This window comes from Ochotona curzoniae, unplaced genomic scaffold (genome assembly GCF_017591425.1).
Source record: "Ochotona curzoniae isolate NIBS_2020 unplaced genomic scaffold, NIBS_Ocur_1.0 scaffold_4506, whole genome shotgun sequence".
Classification (NCBI taxonomy): Eukaryota; Metazoa; Chordata; class Mammalia; order Lagomorpha; family Ochotonidae; genus Ochotona; species Ochotona curzoniae.
In genome coordinates, this window is record NW_024467119.1 from 52201721 (window position 1) to 52219391 (window position 17671).

The 17671-nt window shown below is 41.7% G+C and overlaps 1 protein-coding gene across 2 annotated transcripts in view; it reads right to left on the reverse strand.

The window, feature by feature from the left end:
- The window catches only part of SEC24D (SEC24 homolog D, COPII coat complex component), a 112422-nt gene that overhangs the window by 13349 nt on the left and 81402 nt on the right, over nucleotides 1-17671 (reverse strand). For both annotated transcript variants that reach the window (XM_040967306.1, XM_040967305.1), the window contains exons 12-19: nucleotides 16749-16940; nucleotides 15774-15867; nucleotides 6618-6734; nucleotides 4982-5152; nucleotides 2617-2713; nucleotides 2337-2482; nucleotides 1664-1802; nucleotides 769-887 (exon numbers count right to left, since the gene is read on the reverse strand). In XM_040967306.1, coding sequence (XP_040823240.1) covers nucleotides 769-887; nucleotides 1664-1802; nucleotides 2337-2482; nucleotides 2617-2713; nucleotides 4982-5152; nucleotides 6618-6734; nucleotides 15774-15867; nucleotides 16749-16940 — 1075 coding nt within the window. The remainder of the gene's footprint in view (nucleotides 1-768; nucleotides 888-1663; nucleotides 1803-2336; nucleotides 2483-2616; nucleotides 2714-4981; nucleotides 5153-6617; nucleotides 6735-15773; nucleotides 15868-16748; nucleotides 16941-17671) is intronic.

Sequence of the window (17671 nt, forward strand, 5' to 3'; positions counted from 1 at the left end):
CATTTCTATATACAAGAGAGAGCTGTGTTCATGTACTTTCCAAATTAAAAAAAAAAAGTACATTTGAAAATATTTGTTTAATTTCATTTGAACTGTGAGGGATTAAAAGAGAAAGAATGTGTGTGTGTGTGTGTGTGTGTGTGTGTGTGTGTGTGTGAGAGACAGAGAAAGAGAGAGACAGACAGACAGAGAGAGACAGAGTGAGTTCTTTCATCTGCTCAGTCACTCCCCAAATGCCCACACCAGCCAGGGCTGGGTAAAGCTGAAACCAGGAGCCCGCTACTCAGTCTAGGTGGCAGGGGCACAAATGCTGAAAACATCTGGTATATAGGTTGGGGGGATATGGGTTGGGAGATATAGCAGGGAGCTCGACCAGAAGCAGATGAGTCAGGATTTCAACCAGGCAGTCCCATAAGGGATTGCAGGTATCTGCAAAGCAGCATCTTCATCTTTGTTCCAGACATTCATCCCGTGACGGATATATAAGGTTTTTGTATGCAGTAACTGTCTGCCAAATATATATATATACACACACATACACACACACAATTTCTGGTTTAGGAACCTTGCAAAGCTAAGTTTTTTTTTTTACTATCAGTCATAAAATAACTAAAGTTTCTCAAAATTGTACTCTCAATCTTCTTTGCTCTATGGTTCACCATACATCATCTAAGTGCCTATAAAACCACAAACCTTCAATAGCTGGGTGCTAAAGGAAAGGGTAGTTGTGTATAACCCTTTATTATCAAAGTTCAGTAGGTGGCTTACCTGGCTTGCTGCAGATGGACTTGCACAATTCTTTCGGTAACACGCCAACATATGTGCAGTCTGGTTAACTAGAATTTCCCGAATGACTTTCAAAGGCTGGTGCAGAACTGCTTTAAAAGCTGCACACACACACACACACACACACACGGAAAAAAGGAAAAAGACATCAAAGTCTTAGCTCCTCAAATAATAGTGAAAACAACAAAGAAAATGTTGCTGTTATCCTCAGGTGACCAAACAAGGCTAAAAGCACTTATGCATGTTCAGTCATTTGCTAACAGTCTCCTTCTGATGAACTGTGATCAGCTTTTGGAGAAGTTGGCCTACCTACAGCGAAAGGTCCTACTGGCCCTAAAGTTACATTCAACATACCAGGAGTCCTACACACAGAGACAAGGAAAGCCAGTTTGCTTTTCTCTGATGTAGAATTTCTATGGGTTGGGGTACCTACCTCTTCCAAACTTTTGTGCAGACTCTCAGGAGGAAAGCAAAAGAAAATTCTACCTACCCTATTTCATTGTCACCATACGATGGATAAGTGATTTGAGTGCAACAACAGTGATGAACTCATTCCGTTATCCTCATGTGTTGGGGGTATCCTTAAGTATCATAATAATGATCTATGTGTCTCCTTCCTGAATTTCCACTCAGACCATCTCCCAGAAAGAAAAGGAAAACAATCTTTACAGCACAGTCTTGAACTGAGCTATCCCAGTTCTTGGTCTAGACTCAGAGATGTGGACCATTCTTCCTCATCCTTTGTTTTTATACCAGTTCTGCCTCTCCACGCCAAATGGTTGCATTACCACTGGACTTCCCAGCTCCAGACTCCACTAACCCACCAGGCCTTTCTGAATGTGAGGTTTACTGAACTTCGGGATTAGCAAAGTATTACCTGACTTGGCAAAGAAGTTGATGAGAGCATCTGTCTCACAGCTCTTGTACAGATCAGCCAACTGTGAGCTGCAGTTCAAGCCAAGGTTGTGAATCCGAAGTCTCCTCTGACCACTGATGGTGGTGTAAAGCAGAGCACACTGCAGAAGAGACACAAGGTCACGAGTTGAGCTGGTTCACACATCCACCCATGTGGGCATGACCTTATTTACATTTATTACACTTTTCACATATAAAAGGCCTCTCAATTTCCCCACAATGTTTTCTACTATAGTTGAAGATGGGTATAAGTAATGGAGAATAATGGAAATTCACTTCGGTTTGCTACAGTTGGGCTAATCACATGTAAGTGTCTGTTCACGTTTCCACAGTTGCTCTGCAGGAACACATATCCCTGACTGTGTTACCAAGGACGCTGAGGGGAAACAATTCTCGTCAGGATCACAGCACTGACCCAGGCTCACTTCCCTTAAAAGCACATAATCAGCTCTGATAACACCTTAGGTCTCACGCTGATGAAACACACATTTCAACAATGCCCACACATTAACCATCTGGGATTAAAAAATAAATATTAAACATTAAAAATGATGAAGTGGACATGTTTAGTGTTCCCACTGATCATTGTTAGTAATGAATTATAAAACAAAAGATGGGAATTAACTTTCAATTACCTGGATTAAAGCGCCACTGTCCTCACTAAGTCTGTCATCGTGCTTGAATTCCACGGTCACTGCCTTGTCACAGTCAATGGCTGCCATCTCTACATCAGTAGTGTTGTTCATATAGATCCCACCAAAGAAATCAGTGGCTCTGAAACCTAAAGAGAAGCAAAAGGGGAAATTTTGCTTTGCTTTAACTACACTGTTACTTTGTTCATTGGGCTCTTTATCTGAAGAAGCAGCAATTATTATTTTTTTAAAAAGGACAGAAGATGGCATTGACAATAATTACCTGTGCTGGTACGAACCCTCATAATAGCATCAAAGCCTATTTTCTTCGTAATGTCATTTCTGAGGTCGTTCAAGAACTGTTGCCTATCCAAGTGCATCTGAAAAATAAAGTATGATTAATGCCCACTAGATGGCAGTAAAATACTTAGCATTTTCATTCTTTGTAATCATGATTTAGGGCATTTACGTCCACATTATATGTATGTTTGGTTAGCAAACATGTATGACACCTTTACACAATGATTTTCATAGCTTTTCAAATTAAACTCAACAGTTTTTTTTCATTTTTATTAACATTATGAAGGGGAAATCAGTTATTCACTTTAGCAGATGGCACAACTGAGTGTCTAACTGATCCATTTGGAGTGTAGGGCTAAAGATAAGACTAAGATGCCAGCATGGTGGGGACAGCCCTGTGGGGGCAGGTCCTTTGATGTGACCACATTCAGAGCTTGGTAGAGCTGACAGAGCTGACAGTCTCCATGTCTTGGGAGCTACTGCTGTGTCACCATATTTCTGAAAGCTGTTCCTAATCCCAGCGTAAGCAACATTCACCCATAACCCACTTGTGCATAATCTCAGCAGGGCTGCATGCTCACCCACAGGAATGAGCAATCGGGGAGCAGCAGCGCCTACTAGCGGTCAGAAGAAACCACTGCCGCCACTATAGAAGACACAGCATTTCTCCAAACACAGTGGGAAGGAGGGAGGACAGAGGGAAGACACAGCCATAGCTTTTAGACAATCTTTTTAGCTTTGTGCAACCAACTGAATGCCTGCAAGGCTGCTGCCCATTCTTCTCATTTCTTTCATGTAACAGTGAATGGAAGTCTCTGTTAAACATTTTTACTTGAACATGAGAAAGAAATGCTACAGTATGATCTGTTTTTGCAGCGGAGTGATATAAACAGCTGAATAGCAGCACAGCCAAAATAAACACTCTCAGACCACAAAACATCTTCTCTCTGTTTACAGCTTAGAGGGTTTTCTTCTATTGGCTTATGAAAGACCTTCTTTTTTAGACATGGTGGAGGAATCAATGACAATTATTCATCTTGAGATAAACAAATATCCATTATTATATCAGAAACTACAGAGAATTCAAAAGCTTACAGAACCCTTTTAAAAGTGCATTACAAATGCTGCCTCTCCACATATCACTTGGTGGAACATGCTTTGAAGCTAAGTCAGTGTAGACAGTCACATTATCACACGGCTAAGGGCCCGAGCAACGAGCCCAGTATTGCTCTTAAACTCTGGGACCGTGTGACTAAGAAATGGAAGATGGAAGAATCCTTTTTGGTGAACTAAAAACATTTTTTTCCTGATAAAACTTATCTCCAGGTGAACACATGAGCGTCGCTGTACTTCAGCATACAGAATCTGAGCAGAATGAGGAGGAAGAAAAATTTGACATGATCACTCAGGGCTTAGCTTTTAGAGGTGGCCTAACATTTCTAAGATGTGGAAAGGGACCTGGATGCTTTTTTTTTAATCTTATTTCATTTGCAACCTTTGGTCTAATCAAGCCCCTTAACAAGAGCATAAAGTAAATATGAAAACACTTGACATAGTTCACAGGAAATGTGTATTAAGAAAAAACTATGCATGGATTTCAGAATTTCTTGTGTCAAAATAAATGTATCTTTTAATGACATTTTCCACATGCTTACTGAAGAACAACCTTGCAGATGACTCAAAAACAGATGATGACTGACATCGGTCATTTATGTTACATTCTTACTCTCGTTTCTGCATGGAGGTGCATAGTTTAGGGACCTACTCCTGACCTCATTTCCTGAGAAGTGGGGTGACTTGGCTGGTCAGGAAGCTTGGGGAAAGGAACCGGTTGGTGCATTTCGTCCCTTCCTGGATCCTGTTCCTGTAGAGTCAGCCCATGATATAGTCAGCTTTCAGAACAGCTTGTAGCCGAGCTTCCCCTGCGTCTGTGTGTGTGTGTGGATCTGCCCAGTGTGGGTCCCCCAGCTGCAGTCCCAGGTCAGATGGCGTGGAATTCTGCCTACTTCTCAATTTAGGCTTGGAAGAGAGTGGTGATGTGAACTGACCCTCCTAATGCTAACAATTTAAAACAACATTTAGTCACTTTTAAAAAACACTGTCTTGAATATGTCTGAAAGAATATCTACTCCCCCCATTACAAAAGCTGACATTGATATTTCACTCTGAAGCTGAGTGAATTCAATCTGTTGCCAAGTTCTTAAGGAGAGTGAAATTGCAGGGTTGTCCACCTGCACTTGAACTTACATTTGTCTGCTACTCCGGCGGGGGGGTGGGTCACAATTTTCTTAACCTGTGACTGAAGCACCAAAAGGAGAATGGCAGAAATCAGAGACGACGTCACTTACCTGGAAACTGTTGTATTTGTAAAGCGTTCCCCCGGTGAGCTGAGGAACAAGGCCCAAAGAGGCCACATCCACATACTGGTTGGGGAAGAGAAAGAGGGTCACGGAGCAGCCGTGGGCCACGCAGTCCTTGGCCAGCGAGTCATAGACATTGGTCTGGGGCTGGAAGAGGATCTGGAGAAAAGGGTGCAAGAAACAAACAGAAAAAGTAGAAAATGCTTTTTAAATTTCCACTGAATTTTTTTTATTTCAAATTTATTCATTTTGTGAAAGTTACAGTGAAACAGAAACAGAGACAGTGAGAAATAGAGAAAGAAAAATAGAAAGAGCGAGAATGAGAATGAATGAGAATCTTCCATCTGCTTGCTTACTCTGCAATCTGCCAAAATGGCCACAGCTGAGCCAGGCAGAAGCCAAGGTGCGTCACCTGTGTCTCTGATGTGGCTGACGGGCCTAAGCACTTGAGCCATCCCGTACTGCTTTCCCAGCCTGTTACCAGGGAGCTGGATGCGAAGTGTAGCAGCTGGGACAGAACCTGGTGCTCTTAGGGGATGATGAGTTTGTAGGTGATAACTTACCCCATGACATTACCACACTGGCCTCTCTGTTGACTTCTAACAATTTTTTTTTAATGAAAAGGCAAATTAATTTCCCAGTTAAGTGAAGTGAGCTGAGGAAATGTGTTATAATCCTTAGTGCTGTGGTTTGCTGAGTATCCAGTCTATGCTGGGCTGGTGCCTGTGAATATCCGTATGTGTACAATTATATCTGATCCTCCAACATGCCTACTGAAACTAACATTGCTGTTTGTGCTTTACAGACTTAGAGGAGGCACCTTCGGGGGCGCCGTGCGGCTCATGCTTGAATGCTTGCTTCCATGGTCCCATTCTCCACTCTCTAGAGTTTAGAGCAATGGTGCATTTTCAGCACCAGGCACTACTACTTCCTGTCTCCTGTCTCTGCCCCCAGTGTTAGTCTACGGTGAAGACTACCTTGTCTTTTAGCCTTAAACTTTCTGCATTTTCGTGCTTCCTCAATCCACAACAGCCCTATTACTCAGTCTCTCTTATGCAGGCTATATATAAGGTAGGAATGTATGCTTCTTTTACATATTCCAGACATTGGTTTTTCTAGAATTCCACAATTTTTTAAGCTGTCTGCAATTTACACGATTCCTATGATCTTGACTTACACGTGGTACTTTGTCTCTCTTCGTTTTTTTACTTTTTTTTTTTTTAAGATTTATTTATTTTTATTTGGAAGGCAGATATACAGAGAGGAGAGAGAGATCTTCCATCTGCTGGCTCACTTCTTAAATGGCCACAATGGTCAGAGTTGGGCCAATATGAAGTTAAGAGCCAGGAACTTCTGGGTCTCTCACATGGGTGCAGGGGCCTAAGGACTTGGGCCATCCTCCGTTGCTTTCCTAGGCTGTAAACAGGGAGTCAGATCAGAAGTGGAGCAGCCAGGGAATGAACTGGTACCCATACTGGATGTTGGCACAAACTTAGGATTAGCCTATTATGCCAATGAGCCTCCTTTTCCTCTTACACAAAGGACACACTGCCTCTTTCCTTCTCGCTCCTCAGAAATGACATATGGACATTTCCAAGAGTAATTGCTTACTGTTTATAATTACCTTCTCCTTGTCTGTGTTAACCAGCTTTTTGTCATCTCGGTTTTTGAGCTTCCCCGGGGCTTCAGCAGTTGGCAAGGACGAATGGAAAATGAACAGTTTTCCTGGACACTCTGCTGCCTGAAAAAAAAAGGAGAGAGGGGAGATGTCACATAAAACACATGGGAAGAAGTCATCTCAAGACAATCAGAAAACAAATGAAAATACACACGTTCTTTCTATAAGCCAAGCATTAAGTTCATCTAGATCAATCTTCACATTGTCCTCTGTGTCCTTGGACAGGTACTAATTGGCTGTCGGCTGTACAGAATGGGAGCTGAGGCTCAGCTGAGGGCATGCAGGCTGCAAACCAAAGACCTGCTATGCATGGACATATATAGGTATGTTTTATTTTTCTGTTACATGATTTATTTTTATTTGAAAGGTAGAGCGACACACACACACACACACACATACACACACACACACACACACACACACACACACACACACCTCCCTTCCATGTGCTGGCTCACTCTGCCTCTCAAATGGCTACAATGGCCAGAGCTGGGCTGATAACAAAGCCAGAAGCCAGGAGCTTCTTCTGGATCTCCCATGTGGGTTCAGGGGCCCAAGGACTTGTGCCATCCTCCTTTGCTTTCCTAGGCCATTAGCAGGGAGGTAAATCAGAAGTGAAGAAGCTGGAACTCGAAACCAGCAACCAAATGGGAAGCCAGTGCTGCAACAGAGGTTTAACTTACTATGCTACATCACTGGGCCGAAGACCTACTATTTTAATACAAACCTATTTTAATAGAGGCTTGTATACCATGAAGTATTTAAAAAAATTTTTTTAAAACAATTGAAATGATTTGTATTGTGCTGAGAATCCTTTCTTGGGTAACCTACAGTAGAGTCTTTCAAGTGCAAGTGAACTCTGTAATATAAAGAAGCAACAAAATTCCCAGGATCATGGCACACTGGAAACCCTTAGCTGAAACCTATGGTAAATGCAATTAAAACAAAGGTGATACTTCAAGGAAAGATGCACAAGAATGTAGTAGTGGTGAAGCAGCAGACCCCTGGACCCAGCTGTAAGTCATGATGGCAAAAGCAAAGCTGTGTTGTTCAACTCTACAATCTGTAAGTCTCTGGGAAGCAATAAAAAGCAAGTTCAGGTTCCATAAACATGCATTCAATATTATGATTACTGAAATCCCTCTTAAGGAGCTGGGAAGTAATATACCAAGTAAGATTTCCTGAAATTAAATGATTCAGTATATTGCCCCTCCACCTGCATCCTGTCTTTCTCCAAAGCACACTGCACATGGAGCAGTAATTCTGATTGAGCAAGTAGCTTTTCTCTTTAAGAATCCTGAAGGTGGGCCAGGCGCCGTGTGGCCTAGTGGCTAAAGTCCTCGCCTTGACCGCGCCGGGATCCCATATGGGCAATGGTTTTAATCCCGGCAGCTCCTCTTCCCATCCAGCTCCCTGCTTGTGGCCTGGGAAAGCAGTCGAGGATGGCCCAAAGTTTTGGGACCCTGCAACCATATGGGATACCCAGAGGAAGTTCCTGGGTTCTGGGTTTGGATTTGCATAGCATTGGCCATTGCGCTTACTTGGGGAGTGAATCATCGGATGGAAGATCTTCCTCTCTGTCTCTCTTCCTCTCTGTATATCTGACTTTCTAATAAATAAATAAATCCTAAAAAAAAAGAATCCTGAAGGTGCGCTTTTGTTGTGGCACAGCAAGCTAAGCCTCTCACTGTGGCACTAGCATTCCATATAGGCACTAGTTAAAGTCTGGACTGTTCCACTTCTGACCAAGCTTCCTGCTAATGGTCTAGAAAGACAGTGGAGGAGGGCCTGGATCCTTGGGTCCTGCGGGACCACATGGGAAACTGACCAGCCTAGCCCAATGTGGCCATTTGGGGAATGAATCAGGAGATGCAGGGTCTCTCTCTCTGTTTCTCCTTGTCTCTCTGTAACTCTTCAAATAAAAATAATAAATCACAGGAAAAAGAAAGAATCCTGAAGGTGAAGCCAGACATGTTGTGTAGTGGGTTAAGCTATCTACTGTGATGCCTGAATCCCACATGAGTCCTAGCTACTGCACTTCTGATCCAGTTCCCTGCTAATGTGCCCGGGAAGGCATTGGATTCTCAGCTACCTACATCGGAGTTCCTGGATGGAGTTGACTCCTGGATTGATTGTAGTCCTGTAGTCCAGTCCCTGATCCCACCTCCAGCAGATGACAGTTTAAAGGTCTGTGGAAGCTCAGTCTGAATCTATCTTTCCAGTTTAGTACCCATCACTGCTCCACCCTGCCATCCCTTGTACTTGAAAGTTTCAGCCTTGTAAGTTTCTTGCTTTTCTGGAATACACCAGATCTTTGCACATGGCATAGACTCCATTTCTCTGTTTTAGCCTGGAGCTGTTTTTGCAAAGGCCACTCTAGGTGGAGTGCACGGCAAGACTGGGTCAGTTGTCAAGGTATGTGCTGTTAGATCAAGATGCTTAGGTTTGGCAATAGTGGTGGGTGCGGGGCATTTAGACTGGCTGTTTGGATGGCAGTGGAGACACCTAAGATTCACACATGGAGTGCCTGGCTTTTAGTTCCCAGCTCTACTTCCTACTTCCAGTTTCCTGCTAAAGTGCTCCCCAGGAGCTGATGGAGATGGTTCCAGTATTTGTGTCCTTGCCACCTGGCTTGAGTGCTTGAATTCCTGGTTTGGGCCAGCCCAGCCATTGCAGGTATCTGGGGGGAAGGGAACAAGTGTGTAGGAATTTTCTCTGTCTCCCAAATAAATAAATGAAAGAACTTGAGTTTAGCCCTGTCCTAATGTGACTGAGTGTCATTTTGATACGCTTCTTGGAGTGGATTACAGAGATGATTACAGCAGACATGGGGCCCATCTCATCTTCTAGATTTGCCCAGGAAATTGTGACTGGTGACCTTATTGTTCCATGAGCCTTCCATTGAAAAGTTATTCACAGAAGTTATGTTAGAAAGGGACAGACATCATGGTACAGTGGGCAATGCTGCAGCTTGGGACACCCGCATACTATACCAGAATACTGGTTCCAGTCCTGGCTGCTTCACCTCCAATACAGCTCCTGTTAATATACCTGGGATAGGCAGATGATGGCCAAGTGCTCGATCTACTGTCCCAACATGGGAGACACAGACGGTGTTCTCAGCTCCTGGCACTAGTCCTCAAGACAGTCCTGCTGCCAAGTATCAGGAGAGTAAACCAGCAGAGGGGAGCTCGCTCGCTCTGTGGCTCGCTCTGTGTCAGTAAATGGATACAACTTAAATTCTATTTTGGACTCTCATAATTAAAATTTTTATTTGCTTTAAAATTTTTTATTGCTTTTGATTATAAAACGACTTACTTATAAAAACTTTAAGTAGCAGAAAAAGTACAAAGCTAAAAAGAAATTTCACCTTCTCAACTTTTCCTTCCTGGCTTGCCCAAGACCTCTAAATATGGGTAGTTCCATGGAAGTGCTATAATTTCATTCCCAATAAGAACATTTAGTGATCATTTTTCGCTGGCCAGAGTTAGAATTCCAGACATTTTATGAGCTTAATAATATAACAAAAGTTACTTAACTTATATAAGTTTCAGGTATCTGATGTGACTTAAGAGAAATGGTAACTACATAAAATCCTTTTGGGCAAATCCAATGGTCCCCCCCCCCCCCCCCGGCCACACACATATGGGTGTTAATCATAATTAAACATACTTCACTTTATTGTCTTATATATATATATATATATGTATATGTATGTGTGTATATAACAGAATTGTAGAATTGCTACTTTGGGTACAAAGCAAGTTGAGAAACATTGGCCTGAATGTTCAAAATTCAGCTGCAATACCCTTTGCTTTTTGACATGTTGATTAACACCTTTGAAAAAGCCAGTTGCTTATATCTCTGTTCTCACTCTATATTATAGACAAGACTACTCTAGAAAAAAAATTTTAATTCCACAATTTTGACTTTCCTTTACTTCCACGTGGTCTACTGCATTCCATAAATGTTTGTGAAAAAAGTACTGCTCTCATGCAACACCTTGAAATCAAATTCAGGGCAGAATTAAGGCCAATGTAAAGGTAAATTGTTCCCCAAATAGTGACATATTTTAAGCATAAACACTTATGACTGTTTCCCTCCAACTCTTTGGCAAATTTTTACCCTAAATTTCATTTATCTAGTTTTATGTCCAACAGTTTTATGGAAGCTATACAAAGTAGTATTCTTTGGCAAGTTAAAAGACAATGCTATAATCTTACATATCATTGAGTTATGAGGGTCAACTTCTGAAAGAAATGCAGAGTTTGAAAGATTACTGCGGGGCCAGCAGTGGGGCACAATGGGTTAAGCCACAATGAACAAAGCTGGTGTTCAATATGGGCGTTCTGTTCATGTCCCGGCTGTTTCCCTTCTTATCCAGCTCCTTGCTAATGTGCCTGGGAAAATTAGTAAATCATGGCATCAATACTTGGGTCCCTGTCCCCATGTGGGAGACTGGGAGGGAGCTCCTGGCTCCGAGCTTCACCCTGGTACAGTCCTGCTGCTTGCGACCATCTAGGGAGTGAACCAGAGGATGAAGATCTGCCTCCCCACTCTCTGGAATTCTCTCAAATAAATCGTTCTTAAAAAACAAAACAAAATAAAACTACTTGTGTCTGGGGTGAAGAATGTACAAATACAGGATGCTAGGGACACGGGAATATTTTCATCAGGAAACAGCGTACTGAAGACATTAGCTGATTATTTCAAGGACTTTCAAGAAAGTATGCAGAGAAACTTTTCAAACAGACTTGTTTACCTTTATGACAAACCAGCACATGTTTCATGTTAGCTTGTGTTTGTTTGTTTTGGGAAGTTTATTACTACGGATTACATATGGATTTTACTTGGCATCTGTTGGGTAAGGCTGTAACTCAGAGAGGCAGTCCAGTTTTAAAATGTCCTCATTGAGATGCACAGTAAGGAAGGTTTCACTTTGATGGGCTTCCTGTTCTGCTCCCTGTCCACAGGGTATGGGACTTTCATCTTCGGCTTCCTGTGAATGTCGGAGTTACTGGCCTGACCACCCACAGTCCTGGCTTTTCTAGTTCCTCTCTGCTCTCTCTTTCCCCTTCACACTTACTAAAATAAAAACAATATACATCTTCTAGAACAGTTCTAGCACTTCTCCCATCCTCTAAGCAATTTAGAAACAGAAATAGGGGTATTTACCCCGCCTTAGACAAAGCACGGGCATTGGATACATTTTGCTGATTGAAGCAGCCAAGTCTGTGGCTTCTTCAATAGTTTCAAACTACCTTGTAACTTCTCAAACAGGTTAGTGCTCAGCCTAATAATAACTCCAGGCAAGAATTTAGTGTCCTCCTGTATCAGCTACACAGATTTAAGTCTGAGAGATGAAATATTTAAGACAGTAAGAGATAATATGACTCCAAGAAGTAGCTCAAGACACACCTCAATACATACACAGACACACTTTCATCCTATGTGGAAAATTTGCTTCTTCAGCCCCCACTGGTAAATAGGCCATAAAACAAAAGCATCAGCTACAGGCAAGCTTACAATCACACTACAGCAGTTGCTGCTCTTATGCTATGATTATAAATAATCCAGAATTTTCTTGACATGCCAGAACACATTTCTTAATTTATTAATCATATTAACAACTGATTTACAAAAAGGATTTGAGGAATCAATATAATTAAAAAACACATATACAAGAGAAGTACTAGGGCAAAAGTACAGAACTAGCGATCAGTAATGAGGTCAGGGAAAGGGGATAGATATAAATAAATATGCTCAAAGTTTCTGCAATCCTTTGTGGTAGTTCAGGTTAAAGGAAACATGAACCAGAACTGCTTATAGTTACTGACTTTACAAAATACTTCCATTGTTAAGATACTGAATCCTGCAAGAATGTTTTCCCAAATCATGACAGAAACTTTTTCCATCATTTTTTTCCTTTAGATTCATTTACTTTTAAAGAGTCATAGAGAAAGGGAGACAGGGAATCTTCTATTTGCTGGTTCATTCCCCAGCGCGGGGCCAGGCCAAAGTTAGGAGTCAGGAACTCCAAAAAAGCCCCCACATGGGTGGCAGGGACCCAAATATTATGCCATTTACTGCTGCTTTTTCCCAGATGATTATCAAGAAATGAGATTGGAAGTAAAGCAGCTGGAACATGAATCACACCCACAGAGGATTCCAGCATTGTCAGTAGCAGCTTTACGTGCTGCACCACAATCTATTCATGGTTTTTTCTTTTACTGACCATTAGTTTATAGGGTGTGGGGCCAGTGCCACAGTGTAACAGGTTAAGCCTTTGCCTGTAGTGGCAGCATTCTAAATGGGCACTGGTTCAAGTACTGGCTGCTCTACTTCCAATCTACCTTCTTGCTAATGTGCCTGAGAAAGGTGGAGTGCTTGGATCCCCACACTCCTGTAGGAGACCTGGAGGAAGTTTTAGGCTCTTGGCCTCAGACTGGCTCAGCTTTATAGCCATGCAAGGAGTGAACCAGGGAATGGAAGATCTCAATCTCGCTCCCTATCTTCCTTCTCTGTCTGTAAATCTGCCTTTCAAATAAAAATACATAAATCCCCCCCCCCAAAAGAAAAAAATCCACCATAAATACTAAAAACCAAAAAAAGCATGTCAGCACAAAAGCAGAGTATGGAGTTCTTCAGGTCAGGGCTATAATTTTTCCATTGAATTGAAGTAAGAATATTCTCTGAGACAGTGGAACAAGTAACAAAATTCCCAAACAGAACTGTCATCAGAACAACCCGGGGGCTTTCGTGATTAGAATCTCTGTGAGCACACAGGAAATGTGCACTTTTGTAGAGCGTCCTCCCTTTGCCTCACGCCTGTGTGCAGAGTCAGGCAGGGACCACTGCCGCATCTCTCTGCAGCACTGGGGCCTGAGTTGAGCCCTGCAGGAAGACTGGGTGTTGGCAGGGAGGGATGGACAATGTGGTTGCTGCATGACAATGACGCCACTCATGTGATGCACCAGGTAGAGGCAGTGCTTTTCAGAAAGATGGCTCTTCACTGGTTTTAAAGAGAGTTCAATGTACTTTGAAGAATACCACTACTCATTGACTTTAAGGATAATATTTTCTGGGTTCTTACATTTAGATCTTAGGTTCTTCTCATTTTGAAACCTGAAGGCAAAAATGCACCAGAGTTCAACAGGAAATTTCGAACCCAGCAAAAGACAACATTGTGAATGTTAGGAAGCTGCAATAACAGAAGCAAACTGGATTGTAAGTCTGAGGGCTGAAACATGCAACAATCCCAAGGAACATTATGGTTATTAAGAATAGTACTTTGTCAGGAGTGCATCGCAGATGCGCAAATCTGCATTATAGAGTTTTGCATCACAGCTGCCAAGGACCCTCTAGATCTCCTGTGGGCTGTAAGGCTCTAAGAGAGCAGTGCTCCCTTTTAGACACCACAGAGGGTGGAGCTGGGAGTCTATACGCAAGTCCACTGGATGCCAGGCCCACACACTTTTTCCACCATACTAGGTTGCCTTCATTGAGGAAAAAGGTAGTGTATAAATATCCACTGTCTCAGGCTTATTGCCCCCCACCCCAGTTCTAATTTCTCAGAGGACAAACACTTGCTGCTGCATCATGTATGACTTGTCATATAAGTGGAAACTTGTTAATGGGTCGTTGGGTACCCCGAATATTTAGGACAAGAGAACAATTATTTAGAATTGAAATATGAGATCGCTAGCTTTTCACAATGTGGAATGAAAGAGGAATTCTCAAGTCTTTCAGTAGCTTCAATAATGATCACTTTTTGTTTCCACTGGGTGAGTCCTAACATCTTCAAACTGCTTGATAACGTTTATCACTGATTTCACATTGTTTATATGCATTTTAAAGGTTTTTGAGGGCTGTACCATTCAGTGGTTGTCTAAGTGAACACTCTGTGGATCACAAAGCCTAGACAAGAATCACTGTTCTAGAACTGCATTATGAAGTTTGACAAGTTTATGATGCAGGTACTTCATAAACTCATTTTGCACCATTATTTTGGCTGTTTGTTATCAATGTTATTACTAGCAGCCATTTCTTTTTTTATTTCAAAGGCAGAGAGACAGAGAAGAAAATCTCCTAGTGATCAGTTTACTTCCCAAAATGCCTACACCAGCTGTGGCTGGGCCAGCCTGAAGCCAGGAGCCTCAAACTCACTTCAGGCTTTCCAGGTGGATGGCAGGGACCCAGACTGCTTGAGCTATTGGCTGTTGCCTCTCAGGATGTTGAAAACGGGAGTGAAGCCAGCACTTGAGCCTGGGGATTCTGACAGGAGATGGTGACAACCCAGGGAGCATCTTCATTGCTGCACTAAATGTCCACTCCAGCTGCTTAGTTGGAAAGCTAATTTTAATTTGACATAGTAATATTTAATCACTAATTTCAGGAACTAGCTATCTGGGACAAACAAGCTTGGCTCTTGTGCTAAGGTACTAATCATTCAGAGTAAGTGCTTTTTAATCACTCTGCCTTCTTGAATTTGTTGTCTTTATTACTATGAAAATGACCGAAGCCATTTGGGATCAGCTTTCCAGTGAAAGCCATGGCCAACCTTGCATCTCTGCTTGGCAATCAGCTGGTCCCCGAGCAGCATTCACATCTCTGCCAGGCAGTGTCACAAGGCCTTGCCCTTGCATGTTTGAAAACCCCAAGGAAAGGCAGAATGATATGAGAACTTTCTCCTCTTATCTAGTAGTTCACATATTACTGAACCAATTTTAAAATAGATCATATGAAGTTCATACAGAAGCCAAAGGGAGGAGCTAAACTGGAAATCCTGACCAAATCCACCACTAAGCTTTAACAGTGATGGAATTTAAACACTGAGAGGAAGCAGGACTTTCCACTATTTCCTCCTGAGAATTGTGAAATCTGGGACAGTCTTGAGCAGCCTACGTGTTTTAATCAACATTGTATTTTCTTTTATAAATAAAACTTTTTTGATCTTGTTTGTATGGTCTCTGTTGCACTATCAAGTAGATTAGAAGCAACTTCTTTTAATCAACATTGTATTTTCTTTTATAAATAAAACTTCCTACTCTTGTTTGTGTGGTCTCTTGCACTATCGGTTAGATTAGAAGTGACTTTTCTCACCTTGAGTGCCTCCATGCCAGCCTGGATGATTGGAGCAAAAACAGTCTCATTTTCATTGGAATCTGCAAACATCTCTGGAATCTGGTCCAATAAACTGTAAGAGATGAATAAGCAGAAGGTTTCTAAGTATTTAGCACATTTGCAATAAAATTCAAGAAAAAGGGGCTGGTGCTGTGTTGTAGGATAAGTCTCTCTCTTTGGTGCTAGTACCCCATATGGGTTCCAGTTCATGTCCTGCCGCTTCACTTCTGATTCAGCTCCCTGTTTCCAGTCTAGTAAAGCTGCAGAGGAAGGCCCAAGTCAGGGGTATCTATGTGGGAGACAGGATGAGGCTCTTGGCTTAGCATTGGTCCAACTATGGCCTCTGTGGTCATTTGGGAAGTGGACCAGCAGATGGGGGATCTCTCTGTCTTTCTTTCTCTCTGTAATTCTGCCTTCCAAATAAAAAATAAAATCTTAAAAAAAAGTCACTGGCCATTTCAAGCTTAAACACACATGGTATTTATTTAAGCTTTCACACTATGAGTGAATTTCTAAGACTATTCCTCATGACATAATATCATGGCGTTAGTCTAGCACCAAAATCCCTGACATGGATGGAACACTTGTTTACAAAATCATAGTTCTTCGTAGATATGTTTCTATTTGTCACATTACTGATTTCTTAGATTGTGAAATCTTAGACTGATGATTGACCCTGTAGTTATTATTTCTATCAGCCAAGAATATGCTCATTGACATTGCTACTTTGCCAAAAAACAAGAAGGACTGATGAAGGGTATTAAAACACTTTTCCTTAGACACCAGAAAGAGAGACCTGACACAAGTGACAGTTCTATCATCCATATCTTAAAGAGTCTTCTGCTAACGAGAAAAACAGAACAGAAAAAAAAAAAGTGCTACTGAGACACAACATGATCCAATTAAAAACAGATCGCTGATTTGTATTTAAATTTTAGAACATTTGCTGCTTACTTGTGAATCACAGCTTGGGATTCTTGATAATTGACAAGGAAGCCATCCAACAAAGGCACAAAGACTTCTCCAACATCAGTCACCACCATCATCTGGGGCTGAGCCAAATTGCTCTTCACATTGAAGAAATGGAGGACTTTGTTATATGTGACAAAACCAACACGAATTGCAGATGTCTCTTCTTGCTCTTCTCTAGAAGGAGAAAAACAAGTGTCTGAGTTCCTTTTATAAATTTAGAATGAGAGAGAGGTTTATATCTCAAACTCAGTAGAGCAATCTTCTACAAGTTACACAGAAGACATGTTTAAAATTTTAGTTCTATTAGAGGTGTAAATAATTCTGAGTCATGGCAGGGGCATTTTAGTTTTTTTTTTGTTTAAAAATCAAATTGATATTATGACAACATTTGCTTGTCTTTTAAAAAATATTCATTTTCAATCCCCACCAAGTTACAAGGCTCCCTCCACCCCCTTGGAAATGAACTATGCAGATTACATTCTTTACAAGCACAGCTCTCTCTCTCAAGCCAACAGAAGAACACATGGGACGTCTGGAGCCAGAGGAGCGAAAGGCTCATTCACATTAGCAACAGGACAGCGATTTTTATCCAGAAAGTTCTGGTTCCACCAACTAGCCTTTTCTTAAGCATCAGAGTGGATCCTTGCAGAGAAGCAGGCTACATTTGGAGATCTATATACCAGATACCATACAGTATAAATACATAAGATACATTACATTTAAAAGTTGACAATGTTATTTCTTAGTAGATGATCACGTGCAATGGTTCTGGTAAAGGAAGAAACAAACAAACAAAAAAGCTCCAAAAACACTAATAAAAACTGCCATTTTAAAAGGAATTCCAAAACAGGAATTGGTGTTCCAGGAAGGACAAAATAATGGATGAATATTCTCATTCCAGTCTA